The 25,037-nt window shown below is 43.4% G+C and overlaps 2 protein-coding genes and 1 pseudogene across 2 annotated transcripts; 2 read left to right on the top strand and 1 right to left on the bottom strand.

Annotated features, from left to right (window-relative positions):
• The first annotated feature begins 6,416 nt into the window (after nt 1-6,416).
• Nucleotides 6,417-7,229, top strand: LOC133886293 (uncharacterized; annotated as a pseudogene).
• Nucleotides 7,230-7,508: 279 nt separating this feature from the next.
• LOC133886062 (DNA-directed RNA polymerases I, II, and III subunit RPABC5) lies at nt 7,509-11,010 on the top strand. The gene is made up of 4 exons (XM_062325793.1): nt 7,509-7,655; nt 7,815-7,873; nt 10,556-10,650; nt 10,747-11,010. Exons 1-4 carry the CDS (start codon nt 7,620-7,622, stop codon nt 10,773-10,775), a joined length of 219 nt encoding a protein of 72 aa, XP_062181777.1. The 5' UTR covers nt 7,509-7,619; the 3' UTR covers nt 10,776-11,010.
• An 861-nt stretch (nt 11,011-11,871) lies between these two features.
• LOC133887356 (protein kinase STUNTED-like) lies at nt 11,872-15,904 on the bottom strand. Its single transcript, XM_062327287.1, has 11 exons — nt 15,529-15,904; nt 15,233-15,324; nt 14,680-14,801; nt 14,442-14,587; nt 13,808-14,347; nt 13,458-13,706; nt 13,207-13,373; nt 13,028-13,107; nt 12,793-12,940; nt 12,532-12,681; nt 11,872-12,434 (listed from the first exon to the last, which is right to left on the bottom strand). The coding sequence occupies exons 1-11, from the start codon at nt 15,746-15,748 to the stop codon at nt 12,171-12,173; spliced, it is 2,178 nt and encodes a 725-aa protein (XP_062183271.1). The 5' UTR covers nt 15,749-15,904; the 3' UTR covers nt 11,872-12,170.
• Nucleotides 15,905-25,037: the final 9,133 nt, after the last annotated feature.

A 25,037-nucleotide genomic window follows, 5' to 3' on the forward strand; every position in this document is an offset into this window, starting at 1 on the left:
TTTGTTGTGTCATGCTTCCACGGCGGTGGAATGTTGTCGAACTCAGCTTGTGGGTAAAGTGTATAACTCTGCAGAGATAAAACTATTCGGATAGCCGTGTCCACGGTCATGGAAGAACTATGGTACGGTCGCAGCAACTAGCTGGGTTGTGTGTGTTCTCCTTGAGAGTGAGTGGGCAAGGTGTGCCCTGTTTTGGAATATAGGTCCGACCGTGTGCCGTGGGTTACCGTGGATGGGGTGTCCAGCAACAATAAAACTTGGACAACCCCTTTTATTACTGATGTTGTTTTCATAAACCGCTTTATATAAAAATGAACCATGTATGTGTAAAACTTAGCTTTCTGCAAAATATAACCTTACAGCTTATTCTTGTCATCCTCATATGCATGTATTTATACCCCTGCCGTAGGGCAAGGATTGAAACTTGTTGAGTACTCTTGTACTCACCCTTACTTGTGCTTTCAGAGGAAGACCCGGACTTCACCGAGGCAGACGGTGAGGTCGACGAGTAGGCTTGGTCGCATCTGCACCAGAGTTGCCTGTGGAGTGGCGTGTTTGTCATGCTGTCTCTGCTGTGTACTCTGTTGTCGTGGACCCTTATAATAATGCACTTGAGCTTTGTGCTGTATGTTTTATTAGGTTGGTGGTTTATGCTCACCGCCCCACGAGTTGTATGGCATTGATACTACCTGTTGTAAGACTCTTATTTACCAGCGACTAATACAGGGACTGGTGTAATAAAGGTTTTAAGCACCGGGGATAACCCGGGGCACTTCAAGGTTTGTCTCCTTTTCAAGAATAAGCAAGTCATCTTGCTTCTCGAGAATCTCCTCTTGACTCTCTATTATTTACATTAGCTCTTTTATCTTAGACATGACATTTTTACTTAAACCCTTAAGCAAAGATTCACAATCACCCATCACTATCGCTATCTAGGAGTTTAGATTGTGATTTTACCTTGCGCCCTTTTGCCATGAGACACTTGGGAGTGTCGTCGTCGCTCATGTCACCAAAAAGTGACTTTGTCGGTATAGAGGAGCGGATAGTAATGGTAGCAATCACTTCATCATCAGAGTCGGAGTCAGAGTCAGAGTTGGAGTCACACTCCTCGCCGATGTGAGCTTGACCCGAATATTTCTTCTTGTGGATCTTGTACTTGTCCTTCTTCAATGGCTTATTCTTCTTTTCTTCCTTGTCCTTGCTCTTCTTGTTTGGATGCTCAGTGATGAAGTGACCAACTTCGCTACACTCATAGCAAGCTCTCTTGGATGTTCTTCATTTGGGCTTATCTCTCTTGTACTTGCTATAGCCACCCTTCTTCATGAATTTCTTGAATTTCATCAAAAAAAAGCAATCTCTCCATCATCGGAGCTCTCATCTTCACTTGAGCTCTCATCTTCAACTTGCTTGCCTTGAATACTACTTCTTTGTTCTTGGATGTTGAGCTTTGCTTAACAAGGTTCTTGACTCCATTGGTTTCCTCTTCCATGAGCTCATGAGTAAGAATTCTATCAAGCACATCACTTGGTGTGAGCTTCTTGTAGTTTCTTCTTTCTTGGATTAGAGTGACCAGTGTGGGATTTCTTGGCGTAAAAGCTCTTAGCAATATTCTCACCACTTTATGGTCATCTAGCTCTTCACTTCCAAACCCTCTAACCTTGTTTACTAGCACCATCATATGGTCATACATTGCTTAGGGGTTTCATCATCTTCCACCACAAATCTTCCCAACTTTCCTTCAAGTAACTCTATCTTTGATTCTCTCACACTCATGATGCCTTCATATGTGACTTGAAGTGTGTCTCATATCATTTTGGCTTCTTCAAGTCCATCCACATCAAACTCCTCAGGGCTTGAAGCACCAAGTAGCATGCTTGAGGTTGAGCATTTTGGTGGAGATTTTGCTCTTGTTCGGGAGTGAGCTCCATGTCTTCATCTGGCAACACAAAACCTATGCAAACAATCTTCTAAATACTTAGATGAAGAGAGATTAAATACAATTTCATTTTATGCCTCCAAACGGTATAATGTGTGCCATCGAAGTATGGTGCATGCCCGGATGGTACGAAAATGTAAAAGTGAGATGCATTTAATTTATCATAGTTGAAATTGATTTCAACTCCCTTGTTTTTATCGGGCTTCCTGGACCTTTTAGACTTTTCTCCCTGGGCGTCGACATCTTCAATTCTCCAAACGGTAAAGCATTGTAGGAGATTAGGCTCTGATACCAATTGAATGTACTAGATATCGCCTAGAGCGGGGGTGAATAGGCGATTCCTGAAAAATAAAACTTCATAGAAGATTAACTAAATCCGGATACTCCGGGTTCAATTCAGAACTTCCGGGTCCTGAAAGTTCCGAGCTCAACTCGAATAGTCTGGCTAGAACACGAAATTGAAAACTAAGAACAGCTAAGCAAGTCTAGTTGATTCTAAACGTTACCATATGTTTCAAAGGTTTCCTAGAGGCTTTTCAACCAAATACCTACAGCCACAAACTCACAAACACATAGATCGAGGCAAATCACCTAAAATACCAACTAGAACAAGTATGAACTCGAGAAATCAAAAGAGATATGAATTTGTTTCCAAAGTTCAGATCCAATGATCCTACATCTCCGTTGAGTTGCTTACAAAGAGTCAGGTCTCTTTCAACATATTCCTCACCAAGCAACCACGAAGATCGAGCTTGGGCTTACTCAAGTGTTCCTCTTCCCTTGTGGAGACGATGATGACCTTCATAAACTCCCTGGGGTACTCCACAAACTTGGGTGCTCTCCGGGTGACGCCTAGCCATGTAGGAGCTCCCACCTCCAAGAGTAACGAACTCGAATCGATGGCTTGATGATGAACTCAAGTGCTCAAGATTTGAATTTGGCTCACTTGCACTCAATCTTTTGCTCTTACACCCAACTCTCAAATCATTGCAAGAATTAAAGCACTAGAAGAGTGCAAAGAGCTATTGAAGGGCTATGAATGCTTGTATCTTAAGGTAGTTCAGCAACAAAAAAAAAAAGGAAGGGGTGAAGGAGTATTTATACCATTACCCTAAAAACTAGCCGTTAGGGGTTTTTCTGGTCTAACCCGGATACTCTAGGTTCAACCCAGAACCTTCGGTTGGCACTTGAACACGTAACCGAGAACTCTAGCCAGAACTTAACTCGGAGGGTCCAGATCAAACACCAGAACCTGAAACATCTAGGTTAACCCGGAACCTCTAGGTAAAATATTTAGACATTAACCGAGCACCCTTACTCAGAGCAAAGTCTGGAGACTCCTGCAACCCGGAACATCCAGGTCAACTCAAAGCATCTGGGTTGTCTTAAAAACCAAAACTGAGCACCCCTGTCGGAGCTAAACTTGGATACTCCAGCAACTCGGAGTATCCGGGTCAGCCCAGAACATCCGGGTACAAACAAAAACTTAGAATTTCTTGGTGTTCATGGGATGATTTGTGTCTCTCATCTTTGGTCTAAATGGGTACTTTGAACACCGAGACATCTTCAGGTCGATCTAAACGTATCTCTCTTGTTAACGATAAAACGAATTTAAATCTATTGAGTAACTACATGCCGCTTCTCTTTTCTTTTTAAGGGACGTCAACACCTTTTAACATCTTCAATAGGACTAATACATGTTCCAATTCTCATTAAACTCATTAGTCGCTTAATTATTTATCATTAATTATCCAAAACCTACTTAGAGGGTATGGATGCACTTTCAATATCTTATTTTGCACTTTCAAGCTTAGTGGCATCAACCAATAGTGATAGAATGTATATCCCTACCGGTTTAGTCACGAACAGATAGTAATGTATTACTGCCGATTTGTGAGCTAGTGCCGATAGTGATAAAACGTATATCACTACCGGTTGACGTTACGGGCTGATAGTGATGTACCACTGTTAGTTTGTGGTATGAATTGTTAGTGACATCACTTATTATTGCTGGTTCTAACGGGTGATAGTTATGAAATAATCGTGATACATTATAATTGTTGGGACTAGCTAAATGGGCACTCATAGGTTGTTGCCCATTGGGGTTTGGTTAATCAGGTCATGTACAATCTGGTTACAGCTTTGGAATTATCTCTTCAATCGGTTGCCTCCTGCAATCAGGCTGCAGCTGCATCAACAGAGAAGTGAAACAGGCCATGTTGCTTGCCTTTGGTGATGACGGTATTATTTCCCATGCGGGTACACTGAGAGCTGGATGGATGCTACATATACTAATTAGGATTTTGGTGAACCTTGGTGAAACACTCGTGGGAAAAATTCAGCAAAATTTGGACCTGACTGAGACTACCTGAACGACATCCCGGCCAGCAATATAAGAGCTAAGTATCCAAGACGCTATGCCATAGTGTTACTGATCTGCACTGGTTTGATAGAATTTGGAAGCTACTGAGAGTGCAGAACGGGCATGTGCATCACCGAGACTGGGATAATCTTTATTCCTTCGTTAAAAAATTTGCAAGAAACCAGCCGGTGCTATAATCTTGCTAGACATGCTTGTTCTATTGGGTTCTCTTGGTTGTCATCCCCCAGGATTCATGGTTGTAGCAGACTAACAGTGAACATCAAAAGCCAATAAAGTCCTGTTGTCACTCTCTCTATATATAAAAAGGAGAAAAACTAGTATCCGTGGGAGTAGAAATAGCTAATAGCATCAGGTCAAAAGAAAAAAACAGAAGGTGTCAAAATAGCATTGCGTCCAGAAGAAAGAAAGATTCCAAACAGGGACGTCAAGAAAGATGTGTTACCGACCTGTGGAGTTTGTTGCAAAGAAAAGTTTCAGAAAACTTTAACCTGAAAAGAGACGAGCATTCCTACTATATAGCATTGAATTTACATGTCAATGTGAACATTTTTTATATATGTCATAACCTACTAAAAAGTGTTACTAGGATAACTACAAGCCGTTGCACATGTTTGAACTTTGAGCTTATGCTCAGTGGATGTAGATAGCTTGGGTCTAAGCTGGGCCATGGCCACCCTATATTTAGAAATTTCTTTGGATAACTAGACGGTGGCGGATCTAGAGCCGAGAAATATAGGCTCTTTCTCTTCATTTTCCTTCTTTCCCTCTTTTTTTTCTCACATTCCTTCTTCTCTTTTTTTTTTTCCTCCTCTTCTTCTTTCATACCAAAAATTATAGAATGGCTTGAGAGACTCTTAAGTATTCTAAGAGGTAGGGGCTAAGACCCCTCGTGTAACTAGGCATATATATTGCTTCATGTAGATTACCTACACCATATCCAATTTTTAGGGCAAAAAAAGTGGCCGATGGTTTTAAAATAACCTCGTCCATTGCCTTCCCAGACGAGATTTTAAATTTACCAGCAGCAGAACCAGCAGAGGCCAACAGTTTTTTGGACAATTTAATTTGAATGCACTGTATACTGTATTTGGACTTTCAATTGAATTGACACATACATGTCAAAGAAGGTCTAAAGCTTGGCATCAAAGCCTGGATCAGAGAGCTGCTCCCATAACTCGCGGACCTGATCCTTGGTCAGCACTGAGCTGTAACCCCCTTCACACTCCTAATTAATACAATGGACAGTTCTCCTACCGGTTTATTTAAAAAATAAAGTAATCCCCTTTACCGTGCAAGCGCACCGAAGATCTATGCCGTGAACTCTTTAGATCAGCCATTCCTACGTCATTAGGTATAGAAATTTAGACAATTCTTTTTTTACCAGAGGAAGTAGCCGTCGATGACGAGCTGCTTGAACCGCTAGCTTCTCCACCTCAAACCATCCCTGCATCACCACGGCCTAGTTCATGTATTGAAGGCCCTAAGCGCGTGTGACGATGGTTACGGTCTAGTATAGGTTGAGTCACTAGTCACGAGCAGCGCCAACAGAGGAACGACGTGCTTTGCCGACGTGATGCACTAAGCTCGGCCTGGCAGCCTTCGACTTCGACAAGAGGATGTTGGGGCCATCCGCTCCAATAGCGCTACTCCCCTTACACTCTCCCCGCGCGAATCCCACCTGGATGAAGGGTGCACGCAAATCCTGCTCGGAGGAAGGAAAACGTAGCGGATTAGGGACAACTTTCAACTAGTGTACGGCCAGTTTTTTTAATGATGATGGGAAATTATTTTGGATTGTGGGAGGGGATGAAAGGGGTGACAAGCGAGAAAAAAACTCCTGCTCATATAGTAGAGATCGATCGTTGGTGAACTTATATGAAAATTATCAAACTGTAAGGTACCTAGGTGCAACTTTACCATATTCACCGACTTCACCAGAAAACTCGCTAAAACATTTTTTTTAAAAACAGAGGTGTTACAGTGCTTGAAAGGAACCTTGGGTACCTCCCCTCTAAATTATTTAGACCGTTGATCTTTGTAAAGGTAGTTTGGGAATTGAAATTTTTGATCGATTAATAAAGACATAGCCGGCAAGCCATGGTGACCACAACGGCGTTCGCGGTGCATGTGTTGCGCGGGCGGTGGCTCATGGCGTACGGCTCCTTCCTCATCATGTCCGCCGCGGGTGCCACCTACATCTTCACCATCTACTCCAAGGACATCAAGGCCACCACATTGGGCTACACGTAGGAGCAGCTCAACACCGTCGACTTCTTCAAGGACGTTGGCGCCAACGTCGGTATCCACGTCGACCTCGTCGCCGAGGTCACCCCACCATGGCCCGTCCTCACCGTCGGCACAGCCATGAACCTCGGCGGCTACCTCATGCTCTACCTCTCCGTCACCGACCACGTCCGCGCCAGGCCGTCGCTCTGGCTCGTCTGCCTCTACATCGCCCTCGGCGCCAACTCGCAGGCCTTCGCCAACACCGGCGCGCTCTTCACATGCGTCAATAACTTCCCCGAGAGCCGCGGCGTCATGCTCGGCTTGCTCAAGGGGTTCGTCGGACTCAGAGACGCCATCTTCACCCAGCTCTACCTCGCCTTCTACGGCCCCAGCGGCGGCGGGGACACCAAGCCGCTTATCCTACTCGTCGGCTAGCTCCCGGCCGCCGTCTCAGTTGCCTTCCTCGACACTATCCGGATCATATGCGCGTTTTGCGGCTTCCTGTATGCGTCGCAGGCGCTCGCCGCGTACCTCATGGTCACCATCATCCTACAGAAGCGGTTCCAGTTCAGCCGCGTCGAGTATGGCATCAGCACCGCCATCATGCTCTCCATGCTCCTACTCCCCTTTGCTGTCATGTTGCGCGAGGAGGCTGCTCTATTCAAGAACACGCTCGAAGTGTAAGCAGAGGAGCTAGAGCTATCCTCGGTGACTGTTGCCATGAAGCCGGCGCCAGTGTTCGTGCAACCCGTGGATGTGCTATTACTAAACTGCCCCTCTACCTAATTAGATCTTGATAACAAAATTACTAATTTACCTATGACTTATTCTTTAATTTAGTACCTGTCCCACATTTTTTGGTATCGATCCATAACTTAAAGTATTTTTTAATAGGTACTCTCCGTTTTTAACCCTTCGATGGGTCCAAATGAACGGCTATCATAACTTCTTAGCACGGTAAAATCTCTCTTTTTAAAAATATAAAGAGAGGAAAAACTCGCTAAACCCCACCCGTCCCATCCTCCTCCCGCAATCGCAATCCCCATCCCTCCGGCGGCGGCGGCGGCGGCGAAGATGATCATCCCGGTGCGCTGCTTCACCTGCGGAAAGGTCCTCGCTTGCCTCCCCTTCCCACCTCCCTTTTTCCCTCCTCCGTGCCTAGGTGCCAGGGGTTCAGGGGTTCGCTCTTCCGTGCGCCTAGATTTAAGTAGTGTCTTCTTCTCAACTGAGTCTAATCCTTATTTCTTCTTTTGATTTGTGGTGTCGCAGGTGATCGGGAACAAGTGGGACCTGTACCTCGACCTCCTCCAGGCGGACTACACCGAAGGGTAGGCTGAATTTACCTAACCAATGGGCACCGTCCCGAGAATCAATTTCTTGGTCATGCATTCTTTTTTGTGTTGGGACATGTCTTTGGGTGTTTGGGAGTTGCAAGTAATGCGTAGGGGGCGATTAGGTTGTACTACACGATCGTGGAGCGTCGTCACGAGTCTTCCAGGTGCAAGAGGTGGAAGGAGAAGACTGTAAGAGGGGTTTGGTTTTTAGCAATTCATTCCTTGGGAAATGGTAACGGAATTGTTTAGCTCGGGCACTGGTCAGGTTGTTAGGACACAAACTAGGCATGCGAAATTTGTTGGAGGCGCAACATATGCCACAGTTAAGGTGATCTGCTAGGTCTGCTATACTGAATTTTGACATGTATAATATATCCAGCGTGAGTACGTGAGTGACTTCCTGCAGACTTATTAGAGCAATATTGGATTCTAGAGTGCATTTGATTGAGGAATCTAGCAGTATGATAAGTACATGTTCTCCAGCTATGAGGTAGTTTATTAAAAAAGAGGGGATCATATGGTAACCACCAAGGGGGCTAAGTGTATAGGAATGTTTTGGATAGTTGGATTCAGTGCGATTTATAGACAGAATTGCCGTAAGTTATATAACAAATCTGTAGACATGAATGCATGTTCCTTTCCTGATTTCTTTGGGTGAATATCTTTGTTGCTAAATAAAAACTAGCTTGCCAACTTTGCACCCAGCTGACTCCTTGAGCATATGTTTTGATTTTGTCCTGTTCTAAATTTATTGTTGAAGCTTGTCGTTATTTGATGTACCTACTGATTGTTGATGGCCCTGCTGAACATCCTCGATGTTTCATATATCTGGAGATTCTGAAGTGTTGTGTCGCCAGAGGTAGTCGCTGACCAGAAAAATATTGTGAAACATAGAAATGATCTAGGAAAGTTTAATGTTCACCATGTGCTTGGTTTAACAATCAGAGGCATTTCAAAAAGCATAAGCAGCTTCCAATGTAAGTTCAGCAGATTGCAGTTCGACCAAAGGTAGATGTTGGTTGGTTATAGTTTGAATAAAACATTGCTTACATAAAAACTCGACCGGCCTAGGAGGAAATAGGTGGCATTATAAATAAGAAGAAATAGGCACCCAAATTTAAGTCGAAGAGGACTCGAACCTAAGTGGTCTAGGCGTACATCCACACCCTCAACCAACTGAGCTAGACTTAGTTCCTAACATTGCTTACATATGAATCATAATTCATGTAAACAACGAGCCAGGTTCATCCAAGTCTGTATTATTTGGTTTCAAGAAAACTATGCACTATTTGTAAAGGAAGAGTGTGGCTTATTAGGATTTAGGACATATACTTACTGATATGAGAGGGAAATTTGTTTTTATTGATATTCACCTCCTTGTGGACCAGGACCACTTACTTTGACTTGCATTTCCTAGTAGCCACTAGTTACTGATTATTAGGATCCAATTTCTTGATTTTTAGATCTGAATGTTGTTGTTAGGATCCTCCATAAACTTATTTTTGGCCTGAAAGCAAGCTAAAAGCAACTATGTCCAACTTGTGCAATCAGGCATTATCACTGAATTTGATGCCTGTAAACAATCTCTTGAGCATGATTTTACATTTGTTCTTTTTCAAATAATGAGAAGTTGCACAATTAAGGACAATAAAAGAAGATTAAGCTTTTGTAGCCATTGTTGAGGTATGGTAGCTCCACCCATGCATTATCACTCGGAAGCCATCTTGTATGCTCTGCAGGATACCAAATACAGTGAACAAGTTAGGTGAAAAGGTTAGCATCTGGGTTAGTGGATGGCAGCCTACATCTTATATTTTCAGCATTTAGGATACTCCAATTGCACAGTCGCCTCTAAGAATCAAGAGCCTGTGGCACCATGTCAGTGGATTTGGGAATTCACCCATTAGGATTTTGATTTTGGTACATATGTGACTAGGAAACTCAACCTAAGTGGCATGTTTTAGATTTAATGAAAATTTGAATGTTTTATATAGCAGCTAAGCCTATACTAAGATAAAACTTGAGGGGACCTGCAATTGCTTGAGTTTGGCTCATTTTCAAAGCCATGCCAGAACGTGAGCTTATACTTGGTGTTTGTTTCTTTTAGCAAAGCCATGGATCAGCACATTCTGAACCTTTTGTCACCAGTCATTTAAACCAGGAGGCTGTGATTTATTATACCAGGAAGAGTAATTTATTTTGATCACAGGAAAGCCCCTTTTTAGGCACAAGGCTAAGTTTGGTGCCATTTAACGAGAAGCTTCTCATATTTTTTGTATGCACTACAAACTTGGCAATTACTTCCACAATTCACATTCACATCACACTAACAATTTGTGTGTTTGTTTATCTTGGATGGTGCTTTGTTTGGTAATTTTTCTTTTGTCATATACAACTCGTTGTTGAGTTGATTTCAAACTGCTGTGAATTGAATCTGCTGGTATAAATCATTGTGTTGGATCACCTTTGGTAATTCAGTTGTCTCGAATGAAAGAACTTATTGTATGTGGTCTTCCAGCGTACAATCTTAGGGAGGAAGGGAGGAAGCTGGGAGGGTTGTTAGAAGTTTAGTGGATGTTTAAACGTCTAATTCCATAAATATGAATTTTTTTTGCTAATACAAGCACCACTACCAAATCCAATTAAACACTGTTTTATATTTCCATCTGTTTTCAGGGATGCTCTGGATGCTTTGAACTTAGTCCGTTACTGCTGTAGGCGAATGCTGATGACCCATGTTGACCTCATTGAGAAGCTCCTCAACTACAACAGTAAGTTGAATTGTTCGGTTCTGCCATGTGCAATCTTCACTCCTGATTCATTTTCTCCGTCCCGGGCACGTCACTAACACTCCCAGTCATGGACAGCGCTGGAGAAGACCGAGACTACCAGTTAAGCGAACCTGGCATGTTGGATCACTGGTTCGTCGCACTTAGTACCCTTCAGTGGAGTGCTATGCTGTGTTCTGCCATTCAAAACTGTCTTCTGATGAATGTATTTGGAAGGACCTCATTACATCCAATTTAACTAGGGATCTGCCTATTGTACTTCTGCTATGTGACCATTTCTGGACAACTTTACACTTGATGAAGAGACATGGGCGTACTAATTGACATGCATCTGCTCGTTTACCCTTGGTGTCAATTTTCCATGGTCATGCTTTATTCTTTGCCGAGGGATATGTTTTATCGCTAATTTGTGAAATGGAAGTGTTTCTTGCTCTCCATTTTGATGTCACCGTTGCAAATTGCTTATATACATGTTACAGCGATACACTTTCCTGGTGAAAGAACGAAAGAATGTCCTTACACCGTTCGGAGGGACCTGTGACCTGCAAGATCCATCTATCCTTACAGACATGCAAGATGTATAGATTAATATCCATGTGTAAGTGTCACAATTATTCATTTGATTCTTGTCCACAAGTCGAATGATCATGGCTTGATGTCGGTTTGCTCATGTTGGCATCCATGCCTGAAATACCTTTCAAGATCCCTTTCATTGTCTCTCCATGTGAATGTGATGTCCCATGTGATGTAACATGCCCCAACCGGGCTCTGATGATATACGATTCCTTTCGTTCTCATAGTCTTTTCAACGAATTATTTGGACCGATGTCATGCTCAGATCGTTCGATGTCATGCTGCAGTTGACAATTATCTGTGAAACCGACAGTGGTTGTATAATGGTTGGACATGCATCGTCATCAGCTCCAGCTTAGAACAATATTGTAATGTGATGACATCTTACATGGATTACTTCTGCATACCCTGAATTTATCACCTTGAAACAATTTGATGATCTGATGAATTTTCTCAGGAAAATAATAGCGATGGTCATGAACATTCAAGGCACCGGTCCACCGGATGTAGCTGAACATATTCAAACACAACTCTGGCAGAATTCATTGTTCACAGCAGGCATAAAAATATATTTTTTTACCTTATCCCTAAACAATGAGCAGTGTATAACTGTATATAGAACAAAGATGATTGAGTTGGATGTGGGAAGAAACCCACAATTTCATTTCATTCTCATCCCTTTGGATGAGAGTACCTGGGTATGACAAGGTCTCTTCAGAGAGTTTAGGGGGGAGGGGGGTCTCTTTGGAGACGAGAAAAGACCCCCAAATGAAAAAAATATAACTAAGGCATAATCAAAGGATATTCTTGGTGGAGGGTACTGCACGTGCCAACTCTCATCCAAGGTGCAAGAATGCAACTAAAACATGAAAAAGGAAAGAGGAAAAAACAGATATATACACTAAAAGGGTAACTCTGCCATGGATTGGTCAATCGAAGCTCGATGATCGGCTCCATCTTCCCCGTAGATACTCTTCCAAGGACATATTCGCTGTGATGAAGTCGTTGCTGCTGACAGAGGTAGAATCATCGTCAACATCGAATGCGAGATTGATATAGGACTGGATGTTGGTGTTGCTCCCTAGAGCTGGCGGTGTCATCACACCTCCATCGCCATCGCTCTCGCATGACAATCCAATCTGTGATCTAGCCCACTTGAGAATATCATTGCCACCTTCGAGTAGCTTCAGAACCTGATGATTAAACACAGATTCTTGTAAGATAAAGCACAACGGAAATGATAAACTGCTTGGACAGTTACGCAAAATGTATGTCAAGGAAAAAACTTACAACATCAATGTGAGGACGGTTCTGAGGTGCCTGTCTGATGCAGAGGGAAGCAGCTAGGGTCATCCTCTCAACTTCATCAGTATGGCCTTCAGTAGGCAAGTTGGGATCTACAAGTTGTGTGAGCTTTCCTCCTTGTATGATGAAATTAGCCTGCACAAAACAAACAGCAATTAATTATCCGTTCAAACCAAAGGAAAGAACTGTTCTTAATTAATTCAAACAAGAAATCGACACATAATTATCGAAAGAAATGCAACTTACCCACATAACTAGGCTCTCCTGCCCTTTTGGACAACCAGTGCAAAGCGGTTTCCTGCCCGAAATGAGTTCAAGAAGGACGACACCAAAAGCATACACATCAATTTTGTTGTTCACCTTGCCGTGCATGAAGTATTCAGGAGCTAAGTATCTGTCAAATTATCTCTATATCAGTAAGGCAATTGTTGCAATGTGGTAATAAAAGGTAAAACTAGCGAACAATTATTAGATAACGAACCCGAAAGTTCCTGCAACATCGTTGCATGTCATCTGAGAAGTTGCATCAGCAGCCCAGACTGCAAGGCCAAAGTCCGATAACTGCATCACACAGATTTTGAAAATTTGAGCTCACTTAATTAAATTTTGATATTGCATAGGAACTGAAGCATTTCTTGCTATCTAACAGAAAAATATTACCTTCGGCTCAAAGCATTCTGAGATGAGGATGTTTGATGACTTGACATCCCTATGGATCACTGGACGACTGTTGTCATTACCGTGGAGATAATCCAGTGCGTGAGCAACTCCCACAGCCACGTTCAACCTCTCAGTCCAGCCAAATATGTTCTTGCATTCTTTTTCACCTGCACAATATTAACGTTAGGATTACTTTTACATGCCAACGGTACAGGTAGAAAGCTAGCAGGTGATGAAGCTGTGAAACACACCATGCAGTATCTCTTCCAGGCTGCCTCTTTGCAAGTACTCATACACTAACAGAAGGTCATCGTTCTTGAAGCAGAAACCAATGAGCGATATGATGTTCTTGTGGCTGAGAGAGCTGACAATCTCAATCTCTGAGACAAACTCCTTCAGTAACTCATCGGAATACTTTAGGATCTTCACTGCCAGTTCCCTGCCATTTGCCAAACAACCTTTGTAAACTTGACTAGTGCCACCTTGTCCAACTATACACTCTGCAGAATAAAACCAATCCGATTGGTTAACACCACATGCCTACAAGGTGGTGGTAACAGAGATACAAAAAGGCATGAACAGAGAAATCAGAATTGCGTACCAGGTGAGAAACCAGAAGTGATCTTTGCAAGCTCACTGTAACTGAAGGAAGAATAAATGGATGAGAATTTCTCTTTGAGCAACATCAGCTCTTCTGGTGTTTCCTTTTCCAGTTCTTCGATCACCACAGAAGACCTTCCTGTATTGGTCCTCAAAGGGATAACCACCCGGTCACGGAGAATATGACTGGTATTGGTGGTGGAATCTGGTGTTCTGGTTCTGTACTCTGAATGGACTGGTGAAACTGCCGAATACCGGCTGGGGAGCCGCATTGCCCACTGCACCACAGACATCTTAGACTTGTCAGGCAGGGAAGCTTTCTGGTCTGGCAAGAACTTCTTCCTTAGGAGGGGCCAGCCTGTTGCTGCTTCTGGCGATTCACGTCGATAACCTTTCATCGGGACCAATGATAATGAAACTTCTTTTGGCACGGTGACAGCACGAGATGGGGACTTGATGTCCTTTCCATAGTCATCCCAAAGTTTGTCTCCTATCATGGATGTCAAGAGTTTCCGGTAGCTCCTCCTCGGAGTCTCTGGCACTGCATTCCAATTCCAGACTTGAGCATACTGAATTCATAGAAGCTCCAAACCACAAAATGAGTAAATGCAAACGAAATTATTCAACCAACATACTTGTGCTTGTGCTTTGGTACAGTTCTTGTTGCACCGTATGGCCCGCATCTCTATGGTAAACGACCTTGCCATTGTTCACTGCAAGGACCGAGCAGCCCGTCGGAACTCTCTTTGCACAGTACTTGGCAACTGAAGTGGAGGATGATCTGATATTTGGAGTAAAAACAACACTATTGTCAGACAACAAAACATTTGGCCTAAGGTGGCAATATGTAGTGCAAAGCATCGGATTAAGTACCCAAAAGACCGTGAATTCTTTGCAACACCGAGTATCAGATGCGCAGCGCCACAAGAAGCCGCTTCTTTTACCAGAGTTTTCCGAATAGATGATCCTCCACAAACCTTAAGCTCCAAATTAATCTGATGAGCGTAAATAGAACAACAAATTGATGAGAATTCTGAGGCAACCTTTAAAACTCCAAAGTTTGCAGGCAAACTTTTTTTTTGCCAAAATAAAAACAAATACAAACCTCCGCAGTTCAATTGTAGGAAACATCATTAGATAAGTGGCACTAAAAAAATCAAGGGCGCCCAAAACTTCAAGGCGTTGGAAAAGAAAGACAAAAACAGGACCATCCAGTAAAGTATTGGTAGCACGAGTGATACGTCAAGGGTGGAGACTTTGAACCCAAATTTGACGGACTGGACTAAAATTTGACGGACCATATTCCAGAGCCAAATTCCGAGAAAAGGTCACAGCTTTGAACGATTTTTTGTTTGCGGAAAGTGTAAAGTAGAAAAAAAAGGAGAAATTTTTTGTTTGAGGGCGTCGGGTAAGCTTTGGGACGGACCTGCTTAAGGTTGCAGAAGCCGTCGTACACGGCGAGCACCGACGCGAGCGAATCCGCGGCCCTGCTCCGCTCATCCAATCCCACCAGCAATCCTAAACGAGGAGAGAGAAAAAGGAGATTAATTTCATAGCTCAATCGAATGGGGAACAAAAAAAAGTTTCCATCTTTGCATGTTGAACAAATCGTAGTAACGGACGACACATAATCCAAACAAACTCAAGAAGAAACGCTTGGCAGATTGCTTTCTAAAGAGGGTGCAAAATGGCAACTTTGCGGATTGGAACACAGCGACGCACCGTCGGCGGCGGCGGCGGCGACGTGGAGCGCGATGACGCGGTCCCCGGCATTGGCGACCTTGACGAGCGCCCAGGTGAGGAGCTCCCGGCTGGCGGCGTCCCTCCTGATCCCCACCACGACCGTCCTCCCGCCCCCCGGCGCTGGCGCGGGGGACGCCGGCGCGGGGGACTCGCACGGCAGCCTCTGGCCGCGCACGCCGTCGGGGACGAGGAGCCTCATGGCGCCGCCGCTCGCGAGAGATCGATCGATGCCTCGGAGGCCCGGCCCCTCCCCCGCTCGCTTTCTCTTGTATTTTGCCTTGGCTTGCGTCACAGAAGAGAGAGACGCAGCGAGAGAAGAAAAGAGGAGAAGAGAGGATCCACGGGAGGTTGCGTTTTATGCGGCCGCTTGTTTGTTGTTTTATGCGGCCGCTTGTTTGTTGGGGCGCCCCTGGCCGGCGGTGAAACGCCAATTAACGTCTCCCTCCCTCGCTGGTTTTTCAGCGGCTGCCTTGGCTGCTATGCTCTCGGTACTAGTCCGGTTCCGTTGTATAAAAAAAAGTTGCTAATTTTTAATCTAAGTAAAAACAAGAGTATGTTTTATTTGATAATAAGTATCGTTAGATGAAGATCTAATAATTGATAAAATAAAGGTATGTTTCACTTAACAATCGTTAAATAAAGATTTAATGGTTAAAAAAACTGATTTATAAGTTAACAATATTTTTCTATAGTAGAAATATATATAATTTTTTGATATATGTTAGACAAAAATTTCTGACTGAGTATAAATAAAAGACGTACAATCAGACGATTAGATGGACAACGTATCGAGTGAAACAAAACTCTAATTTCAGTCGATTGAAACGTAGTAAATTCGAAAAAAATTAGATACCTGTGCTACAAACGTCTTCTCCTATAGCGCTATTTAAATTATTATCATTTATCTTCAATGTGAATTTTAAAATGATGGATCTCATCGAAATAAAAATTATTATATATTTTTATTATTTAACATATTGTATAGAATTTTTTTCATTCTGTTGTTACCCTAGCTTGGAGAGGATTAGGAGGTGCTGTCGCATGCAAAGATGCCTCAAGCATGATCTTATGGTGAACATCAGAACATGGTCTGGTCTCATTCTACATGATCTACCTTCATTTCAGTGGTTTCTTCACTCTCGGGAATTAGTAAAAGATTTAATTAAATTGGGGACGCTCGTTCGAAGAGAAGATTTTCCGCCGGGCACAAAAAATTCTCGAGAAAACGCTACCACAAAAACCTCACACGTCAAATATATTCATTCGATCACGACTTCAGTTAAATCCGGATTTAATCAGAACCTGCCATGTCATCGTGCAAAAACATGCTAGTGCCACGTCACCCCGTGTGCTATGCCAGCCCGTCGATGATCGTTACCACATGGCGGGATGCTTTTGACCTCGTTGCTGCCGCCGGTTTCATGTTACAAGTCAACTCGCCTCTGTACGCGCGCATGCCGAAACCCGGGATCTTGCTGCCCTGGTAAATGCAGCTTTAATCCGGAGATTTAACGGCGATTTGCGCTCGCTATTATATATGTCCACGTTGCGGATGCACGAGATCGGATCCGGCGTGCCACGTCGTGCGTGAACAGCTGAACTACCGGCCGGGGCCGACGTGGCACTTCCCTCGTGGCGGCGGTATAGATATTGTTCAAATTTAGAGTTTTACTTTTTATTTTCCAATTTTGCGAGAAATTAATAGGTAGATTGAAAAATAAAAAAGGATAAATTGAAAAGGATAAAAAGGAAAGAAGAGGCTTGTGGCCAACTGGGCCACTACAAGGCCCACGAGCCGAGCAACCTAGTTAAACTTGCTCAACCATTTTTTTAACCACCTCGCTCTCTCGATAGGGCAGAAGAGAGAGGGCGAGGGAGCGGTGCCATGACAGCGGCGGTGGCTAACAACCTCTCCACCTAGCCGGCACACATGCGTGCGACCTAGGCACGCACTGGCGGCGCTGTGGCTCCCCTCCTCACTTACAAATGGGGTTGAGGCCCTCTCTTCTTCTCTATCAACATGACCACCTCCATCTACTCCATTCCACCCCTCTGCTCCAGTGACATCCGTTCGATTTCAGCCATTCCACACCGCTCCTTCGCTCCTCTTCCACGCATTGCATCTTTTGGCATCAATCCTCACAGATTAGTGCCGGACGGCTCGACCTAGGGTCGGGATGAGGCATCAACGGCGGCGCTCTATCACCGACCATGCTCTACTTCTTCTCTGTGGTCGTCCTGCGGTCTCGGTGAAGTGGTGTGCGTCGCCTCGGTGCTCTAGGTTCGGCACATGTGGTGATGGTGCTCTCGTATTTCGTCGGCTCGTTGGGTTGCATGTCCTTGTTAAGGGTGTGCGGCTGCCCGTGCTCTAGTGCTGCTATTAGTGGTGGTTTCGTGCATGTGTGCATGCAGGTGTGGGTGCATGTGTGCATGCTTGTGCTGTTGTGGTCGCCGATCTTCTATTCGGCAACATCTTCGGCCGTGCCTTGTGGTGGTGCGGCATGTTGGTGGTGTTAGTATTGTTCCAAAGCTTGGGCCTCTGTTCTGTGCAGTGTACTTCTGCTGCTTGGGTTATTGTTAAGATGACCCCTTTCATCGGTAATGTCTCCTTTTGTATCTCCGTTGACCTACAACTGGTGACTCTTGAACATTAGTTATGGAATTGGTATTTTGGGACAAGACAATTTCGTTCAATTGAGCCTCCTCCACGCAGACAATTTGCATGTAGTAAGTTACTTGTTGCCTTCTCGGTTATTTATTGTGCAACCTGCTACTTTATTTGAGTTGGGTGTGATTGCATGATCTATAGCTGGATTTAGTTGCTCAATGATGATAGTGGCATAGTGAGACATATATGTGACAGTCCTAGCTAGGGTTTCAGTGTTGCTCTAGTTAGCAATTATTCAATTATTTGCTTATAATTGCTTATTGCACTGTTTAGCAAACAAAATGTGTTAGGGCTGTTAATATATTGGTTAGCTGTAGTAGTCATTAAATTGTTCCCCAGCAATCTTGCTAATTATTTAGATAATTAATTAGTATTCTAAAACCTTAAAACTGATAAGTAGGACTGTCACACTAATCAAGGATCAGTGATCACCAATTGGCGTTGGAAGGCTGCCCCAGGTAGTAATTTGTTTTTCTGAGAGTAATATTTGATAATATAATCATGTGGTTAATGTTTTTCTGTCTATATCGTTTAATTGCCATGCTTAATTATACTTTGAACCCGAGTAGCTTAATTCCTTTAATTAATGCTTATAAAATGCTCTTGTTCATGTCTGTAAAGCTGTCTAAATGGGTTGTGTTTACTGGGCCAGCTTGAGACATATCACTGTAGGCATGACACAACTCGAGCTTGGCCGGGTTGGGTCGACATGAGCATGGCCCGCCCCGGTTGCTCAGCCACCGTGCCCCGCCTCGACCGCCCACCTAGCCGCTTCGCCACGTCACCTGGCCGTCCCACCCTTGCTCCGACCGTGCTGCCGCTCGGCCGCCCCCACCCGGTACAGCCTGCCGTGCCGCAACATTGCCCGATCTGGCCCAGCATGGCACTATACTTCATAGGTCGTTCCGTGAGCCGCGCCTTCGGCACGTGAGCCAGCATGGTACGATCCAGTTAGTTAGTCGGACCAACCAGGTCGTGCCGTGCTGGGCGACCCATTTGACCGGGTCTAGGGATGACAGTCGGGCGGGTTCGGGTTGGGTCCCCGCAGGTTTTAGACCCGGCGAGGGTGGGGGCGGGTCTGTTTCTTCCCCCACGGGTCTTCGGGTTCGGGGACCCGAAACGGGGCGGGGGCGGGGCGGGTTTTAAATATCCCCCGCGGGTGCCCGCGGGCCCCAAACTTCAGCCCATGAAGCCCAATAGCCCATGACAATTCGGGCCCGGGACAGGTTTGATTCTCGGGTTTTGGGTGTAGGACCCGTCGGGTTTCGGGTGCGGGATCCATGGAGCACCTGAGCAGCGCCTGGTGTTCTATTAGTCTTCGGGTTTCGAGGGACCCATCGGGTTTGGGGCCGGGTGGGAATTTGCACCCGAAAGACAATTCGGGGCCGAGGCGGGTTTGATTCTCGGGTTTCGGGTGCGGGTCCGCGGGTGCTCCACCCGGCCCCGACCCGCCCCGTTGCCATCTCTAACCGGGTCTACATGTATATAATATATACATATGGCAATTAATGTACTCAAATGCTTGTTATATTTGAAATTAATTATTTGAATAAAATTATAAGCTTGTCGCTTATTAATTTCTACCATACTCCAATAATAGATCCAGTGGGCCTGTGAATCTGAAAGGAAATGATTCCTCTGACGTGAGGGATGAGGTCACTGATGTGTGGGCCCAGTTGTGGGGGCTCATGCATCTCTGACCACGTCAGAGAATAGTTATATCAGACGAGCCTCGTCCATCTGAAATCCTTGTACTGCATTGTTCGACCACAAAAGAAAGACATCCAAATGATAACAAGGTCTCCATACCTACTTATACAAGATTGTTTGACGATTTGATCTCGTGGTCTCTCGGTTGTTATGTCTCGATCTGAGATAACTAGCTATATAACTAAAGCACCACAAAAAGGAAGATGAATATGTGTTACACTGTATAACTGATCACTGATGCCTGTGATCTTAACAGTTGAACAACTACTACTTGTGGTTCGAATAAGCCCGGCCGTAACAGACGACGTAATTGAACGTCGCCATCCAATTCTACGTGATCTTCTTTTTTTTAAACACCAATACAATTTAAAGACTCGCACACATTCACATTGTCACACATGCACACTCACACAACGCAGATTGGAGATACGAAGCTTAAAAATTGATAAAGTTATCATATATACTTCACTGTCAACGAAAGCATCGTTTACCATAGAAAAAATTGTACCTTGATAAAACATATAAGTAATAAACTTAGGGTTTAATCTCCAATGTTCAGGATGTAATTCACCTCCACTAACCACTAAAAAATTCATGAGGATGAAGTGGCGCACGGAAGAGCTAGCTTAATTAATTAACACCCGGAAGGGTACTCTAATTAACCACAAAATATTCAAGCGACTAGATCATCTGATAGTAAACAATTACAAATGGGTACTTTGATAGAACTCTCTCTGTTCAAAAATGTAAAACGTATTTTGGTTTAAAAAGTTAAATTTCATAAATTTTGACCGACAATTAATCAAATTATATACATGTTTAGTATATAAAATTTATTTTAATAGATTTTTATTTTAAAATATTATAATATAATGTTGATTTTATAGCAATTGACAACATGTTATAAGAAAAACTAATAATTAAAATTTATTTTAATGAATTTTTAAAACAAATACATCTTATATTTTTAACAGAGAGAGTACAGTCTTTTTATCGGTTGAGGCAGAGATTCAATGCGGCGTCACCCTGTTTAACTGCTTTTGGTCTGTCGACTCGAAAAAAAAGGAAAAAGAAAAGAAGAACCCAGGGCTGAGATAACGAAAAGAAAATTAAAGAACAATATTATATCTTGCTCTAACCATATCAAAATAAAGTCTTGATCTAAAGCAGGGCAGTAGAGGTACGTACGTCTCAATTTTCTAAGCTATTTTTCCGTCTAAATTGATTTCTTTCGCAAAGTGTCTAGTACTCTAGGTTTTATTTCCTTTCCTCCGATTAAAAAAAATTCAAGAACTTACTTTAGGATTTAGGGAGAAGTACGTGTACGTTCTGCTTTTAAAAAAAGGAAAATAAAAAAGGTAGAGTGATCGCACTGATCGGATCGGCGACGACCTTTTGTGTTGTTAATCTGCGGTGCAGGCAGGTCTATCTTTGCCTCCCTTTTTGGTATAAGAAGGTAGCTAGCATGTAGGTCTATCACCATGGAGATACGCTGAATTCACTCACATTTGTCCATAAATGTATATTCAGTACAGGCATATTATATACGCTTGGTTTATTTCCAGCTAAGTAGTAGTATGTGTCAATGTTACAGTGCATGGTTACGATCAAGTTATGAACAACATATTAACACCGATTAATAATTCTAAGATCTGCATGTCGATCGGTAGGTGTACACAGTCCCTTATAAAGTTGGCCATTATTTCTCTGTTTCTTTGAGCATCTATAACATATACTAACACGTCTGGGATCAGCGTGTTCCAAGGAATCGGGTTAGTACCGGGTTAGTATAGGTATTGTAGCAATGGGTCATGTTCATGTGTACATATAGAGATACAGATATATTACCCGCTTATGTATATATGTATATACATTTACACATATAATATAAATTTTATTTTTGGAAAATTTCAGAAAATTGTGGAAAGGAATATTAGTTATAATGATAAATTTGCTACAATAATAAAAATGTAAAAAATATAAAACAAATTTTGTTAGGTTCGTATTACTGTCATCTACATGTTAAAATTATGTGCATACATGAAGTACTATTATTTTCTCTATAACTAAGTGAATATTTTAAATATTAATAAATTCATAAATAAATATTGAGATGTCTAAAACGAGTAAATCTAATTTTTTAATTTTTTATCATGCCCTGTGCAACAAAAGAAAACAGCCTAGTTTTTGTTATTGCTCCTAGCTAGTCATGGATATCATTCGTTGGATGACGAATGTTCGACGGACTCGCATAAGCTAGCATTGTTTGTTGATCTTTAAAGTGAAAGAAAAAAAGTTGGGAGTGCTCGTGATCAGTCTTGTGGCCACCGCTCCTTTTAGAAACCGCAAATAGAGTAATGACCGGCCTGCTTTAATTTGGATCGGGAGGGGATCATATCGTTCCTTTTGTAAAGGAAAAAGCCCTAGCCTACTGGTTGATAGAGTGGCTACGGAAGCATAGATTCGATAGAACTACATGCCACTAGTACAAGATTCGAACATCGATGCTATTCTTTTACCGTCTGAAAACGGCGTTAATTTCACTTGACGTCCTCTCCCGTATAATCAAAATCCAAATGTGACGTCTTTATTGTGGTCGCCCCCGCCTCTCGCTCTCCTCCACCTATCTTGACGGTACTCCCACTATCACACTAACCCGGTTCCATCAGGACGTCTTCGCTCACCCCCGTTCTGACATCAGCCACCGGTCGTCCTCCGCCGCCAATGGCCCATGACGTTCCCACCGTCTCGCCACTCCACCCTCACATCCACCTTCTTCGTCGGGCCAGCCTCCCTCCCCAAAAACTCCATGTAAGCCCACCGATAAAAAATCTTATCAGAAATCGATCTCTCGCCAGCTTCTTTAGTTCAACATCACTAAAATTGTCTCCGCGATTTCAAACGCCTAAAGATTTTGAAGCATGAAAACAATATTCTACTAGGTAAAGAAGAGAGAACTGTGAGAGATAATGAAGTCTTTTTCCCTTTCTCTAAGAGGCCTTCTGGTAGATATTTTGATATTGTTACACGTACTTGACCTAGCCAAAAGGATTTAAGATTTCTTTTTATGTAACAAGTGCAAAATTGAAGTGACGATCGTGTACCTACAATATTAAGCAAGTCGATATACCGATCTGCGGTTCTTTCAGACTTAATAAATTCATGAAGTCTTAACTAGCCGTTGAGCATTACGTACGACTATATATGGCTCTTGATTACTTGAGTGGGTACCGTACATCGAGGGAAATAGACTTGCTTACATGAAGATTACCCGTAAAAGATATGGAGTGATACCCAGAATATCTTAAGAGGTACTACTACCAGTAGTAAACATGTTAGCCTAGACACGGCTACTCAGCTGATTCGTGCTACTGGTCCGACAACTGAACATGTACGACAGCAGCTTTTTGCTAGATGGTCTCCTCCGCCACTTGGATATCTGAAGATCAACAATGACGGAGCTCTCTCTCCGAATGAGCTTGTCGGTGCTACAGGCGCAATTGTACGAGATGAGAATGGATCTTTCAGGGCGGCGACGTCTAGGTGGCTCTCGTCCGTTGCTTTCGCAATAGCATCAGAAGCCGAGGCCCGTAGAGATGGTCTAGGACTGGTAGACTGGGGGGCGGTCAATATCATTGTGGAGACTGACTCGAAGATTTTGATGAGCCTATGGAACAGCGGGTCTTCTCAACAGTCAGATGTCATGGCAATCCTCTTTCTCACTGGTGCATGTAAAGCGCGCGGCAAACCTGGCACTCCATCTTTGCGCCTGTTTAGATTGTATGACGCTGGATGACCTCTATGGGTCATAGACTTTCATATATATATATATATATTAGAAGATGTAAAAAAAAAGTGTTACAATCGTGATCAATGGATACACGGTAAGGTAGGAGACGTAGCTTCATGATTAGGGGATACCCTTCCATGTATAGAGATAGACTTGCTATGTTTAACATCCCCTCAATCTGGACGATGCGGAACTAAGTTCAGATTGCGCCGAAAACTATTGAACATCGGACCTGCCAACGGCTTTGTCATGATATCTGCAATATGATCTTTGGAGGAAATGAATCGCACATCAAGCTGACGAGTTGATACTCGTTCACGAACGAAGTGATAATCAACCTCAACATGCTTCGTCCGGCGATAAAAAATTGGATTGGCAGACAAATAAGTGGCACCAATATTATCACACCATAAACTGGGCGCTCGTGCCTGTGAAATCCCAAGCTCACGCAATAGCACTTGAATCCAGATCAATTCTGCAGTAGCATCAGCAACCGCCTTGTATTCAGCCTCCGTACTAGAGCGGGAGACCGTCGGTTGTTTGCGTAACTCCAAGAGATAAGATTGCCACCGAAAAAGATGGCATAGCCGCCAATGCTGCGACGATCATCAGGGTTCCCAGCCCAATCAGCATCGGAGAAGGCACTAAGCAATGAAGAGCCCGACTTGGTGAAGCATAATCCCATGTCAGCAGTATCATGAAGATATCATAGAATTCGTTTGACCGCCGCCCAATGGACAGTAGTTGGAGCTGATAAAAATTGGCAAACTCTGTTGACACAGAATGAAATATCAGGTCGTGTCAGAGAGAGGTATTGGAGAGCACCAACAACACTCCGATATCTTGTAGTGTCCTCAGGCGAGAGTTTTTCACCACTATCCAACAACAGCTTCTCACTGGGAACCATAGGAGTGGACACGCCCTTGGAGGTGAGCATATTAGTTCGGGTCAATAAATCTTGTATATATTTGTGCTGCGTCAGAACAAGCCCCTGGGGAGTATGATGTACTTGAATCCCAAGAAAATAACTGATAGTGCCAAGATCTTTTACTACAAATCAGCCTCAAGCTGTGTAAGGAGTCGCTCAGTAGCCATAGAAGATGAGCTGACTATGATAATATCATAAACATAGATAAGAATATATATTTGAATGCCCGCCTTGTTAAAAGTGAAAAGAGAGACATCGGCCTTTGAGGCAGTAAATCCCAGCTGCAAGAGTTTGGAGCTAAGGTGAGAAAACTAGGCACACGGTGCTTTTTTGAGGCCATAGAGTGACTTGTCTAGCTTGCAAAGATAATCAGGATGTTGAGAATCCACAAA

Source organism: Phragmites australis, chromosome 12, assembly GCF_958298935.1.
Source record: "Phragmites australis chromosome 12, lpPhrAust1.1, whole genome shotgun sequence".
Taxonomy (NCBI): domain Eukaryota; kingdom Viridiplantae; phylum Streptophyta; class Magnoliopsida; order Poales; family Poaceae; genus Phragmites; species Phragmites australis.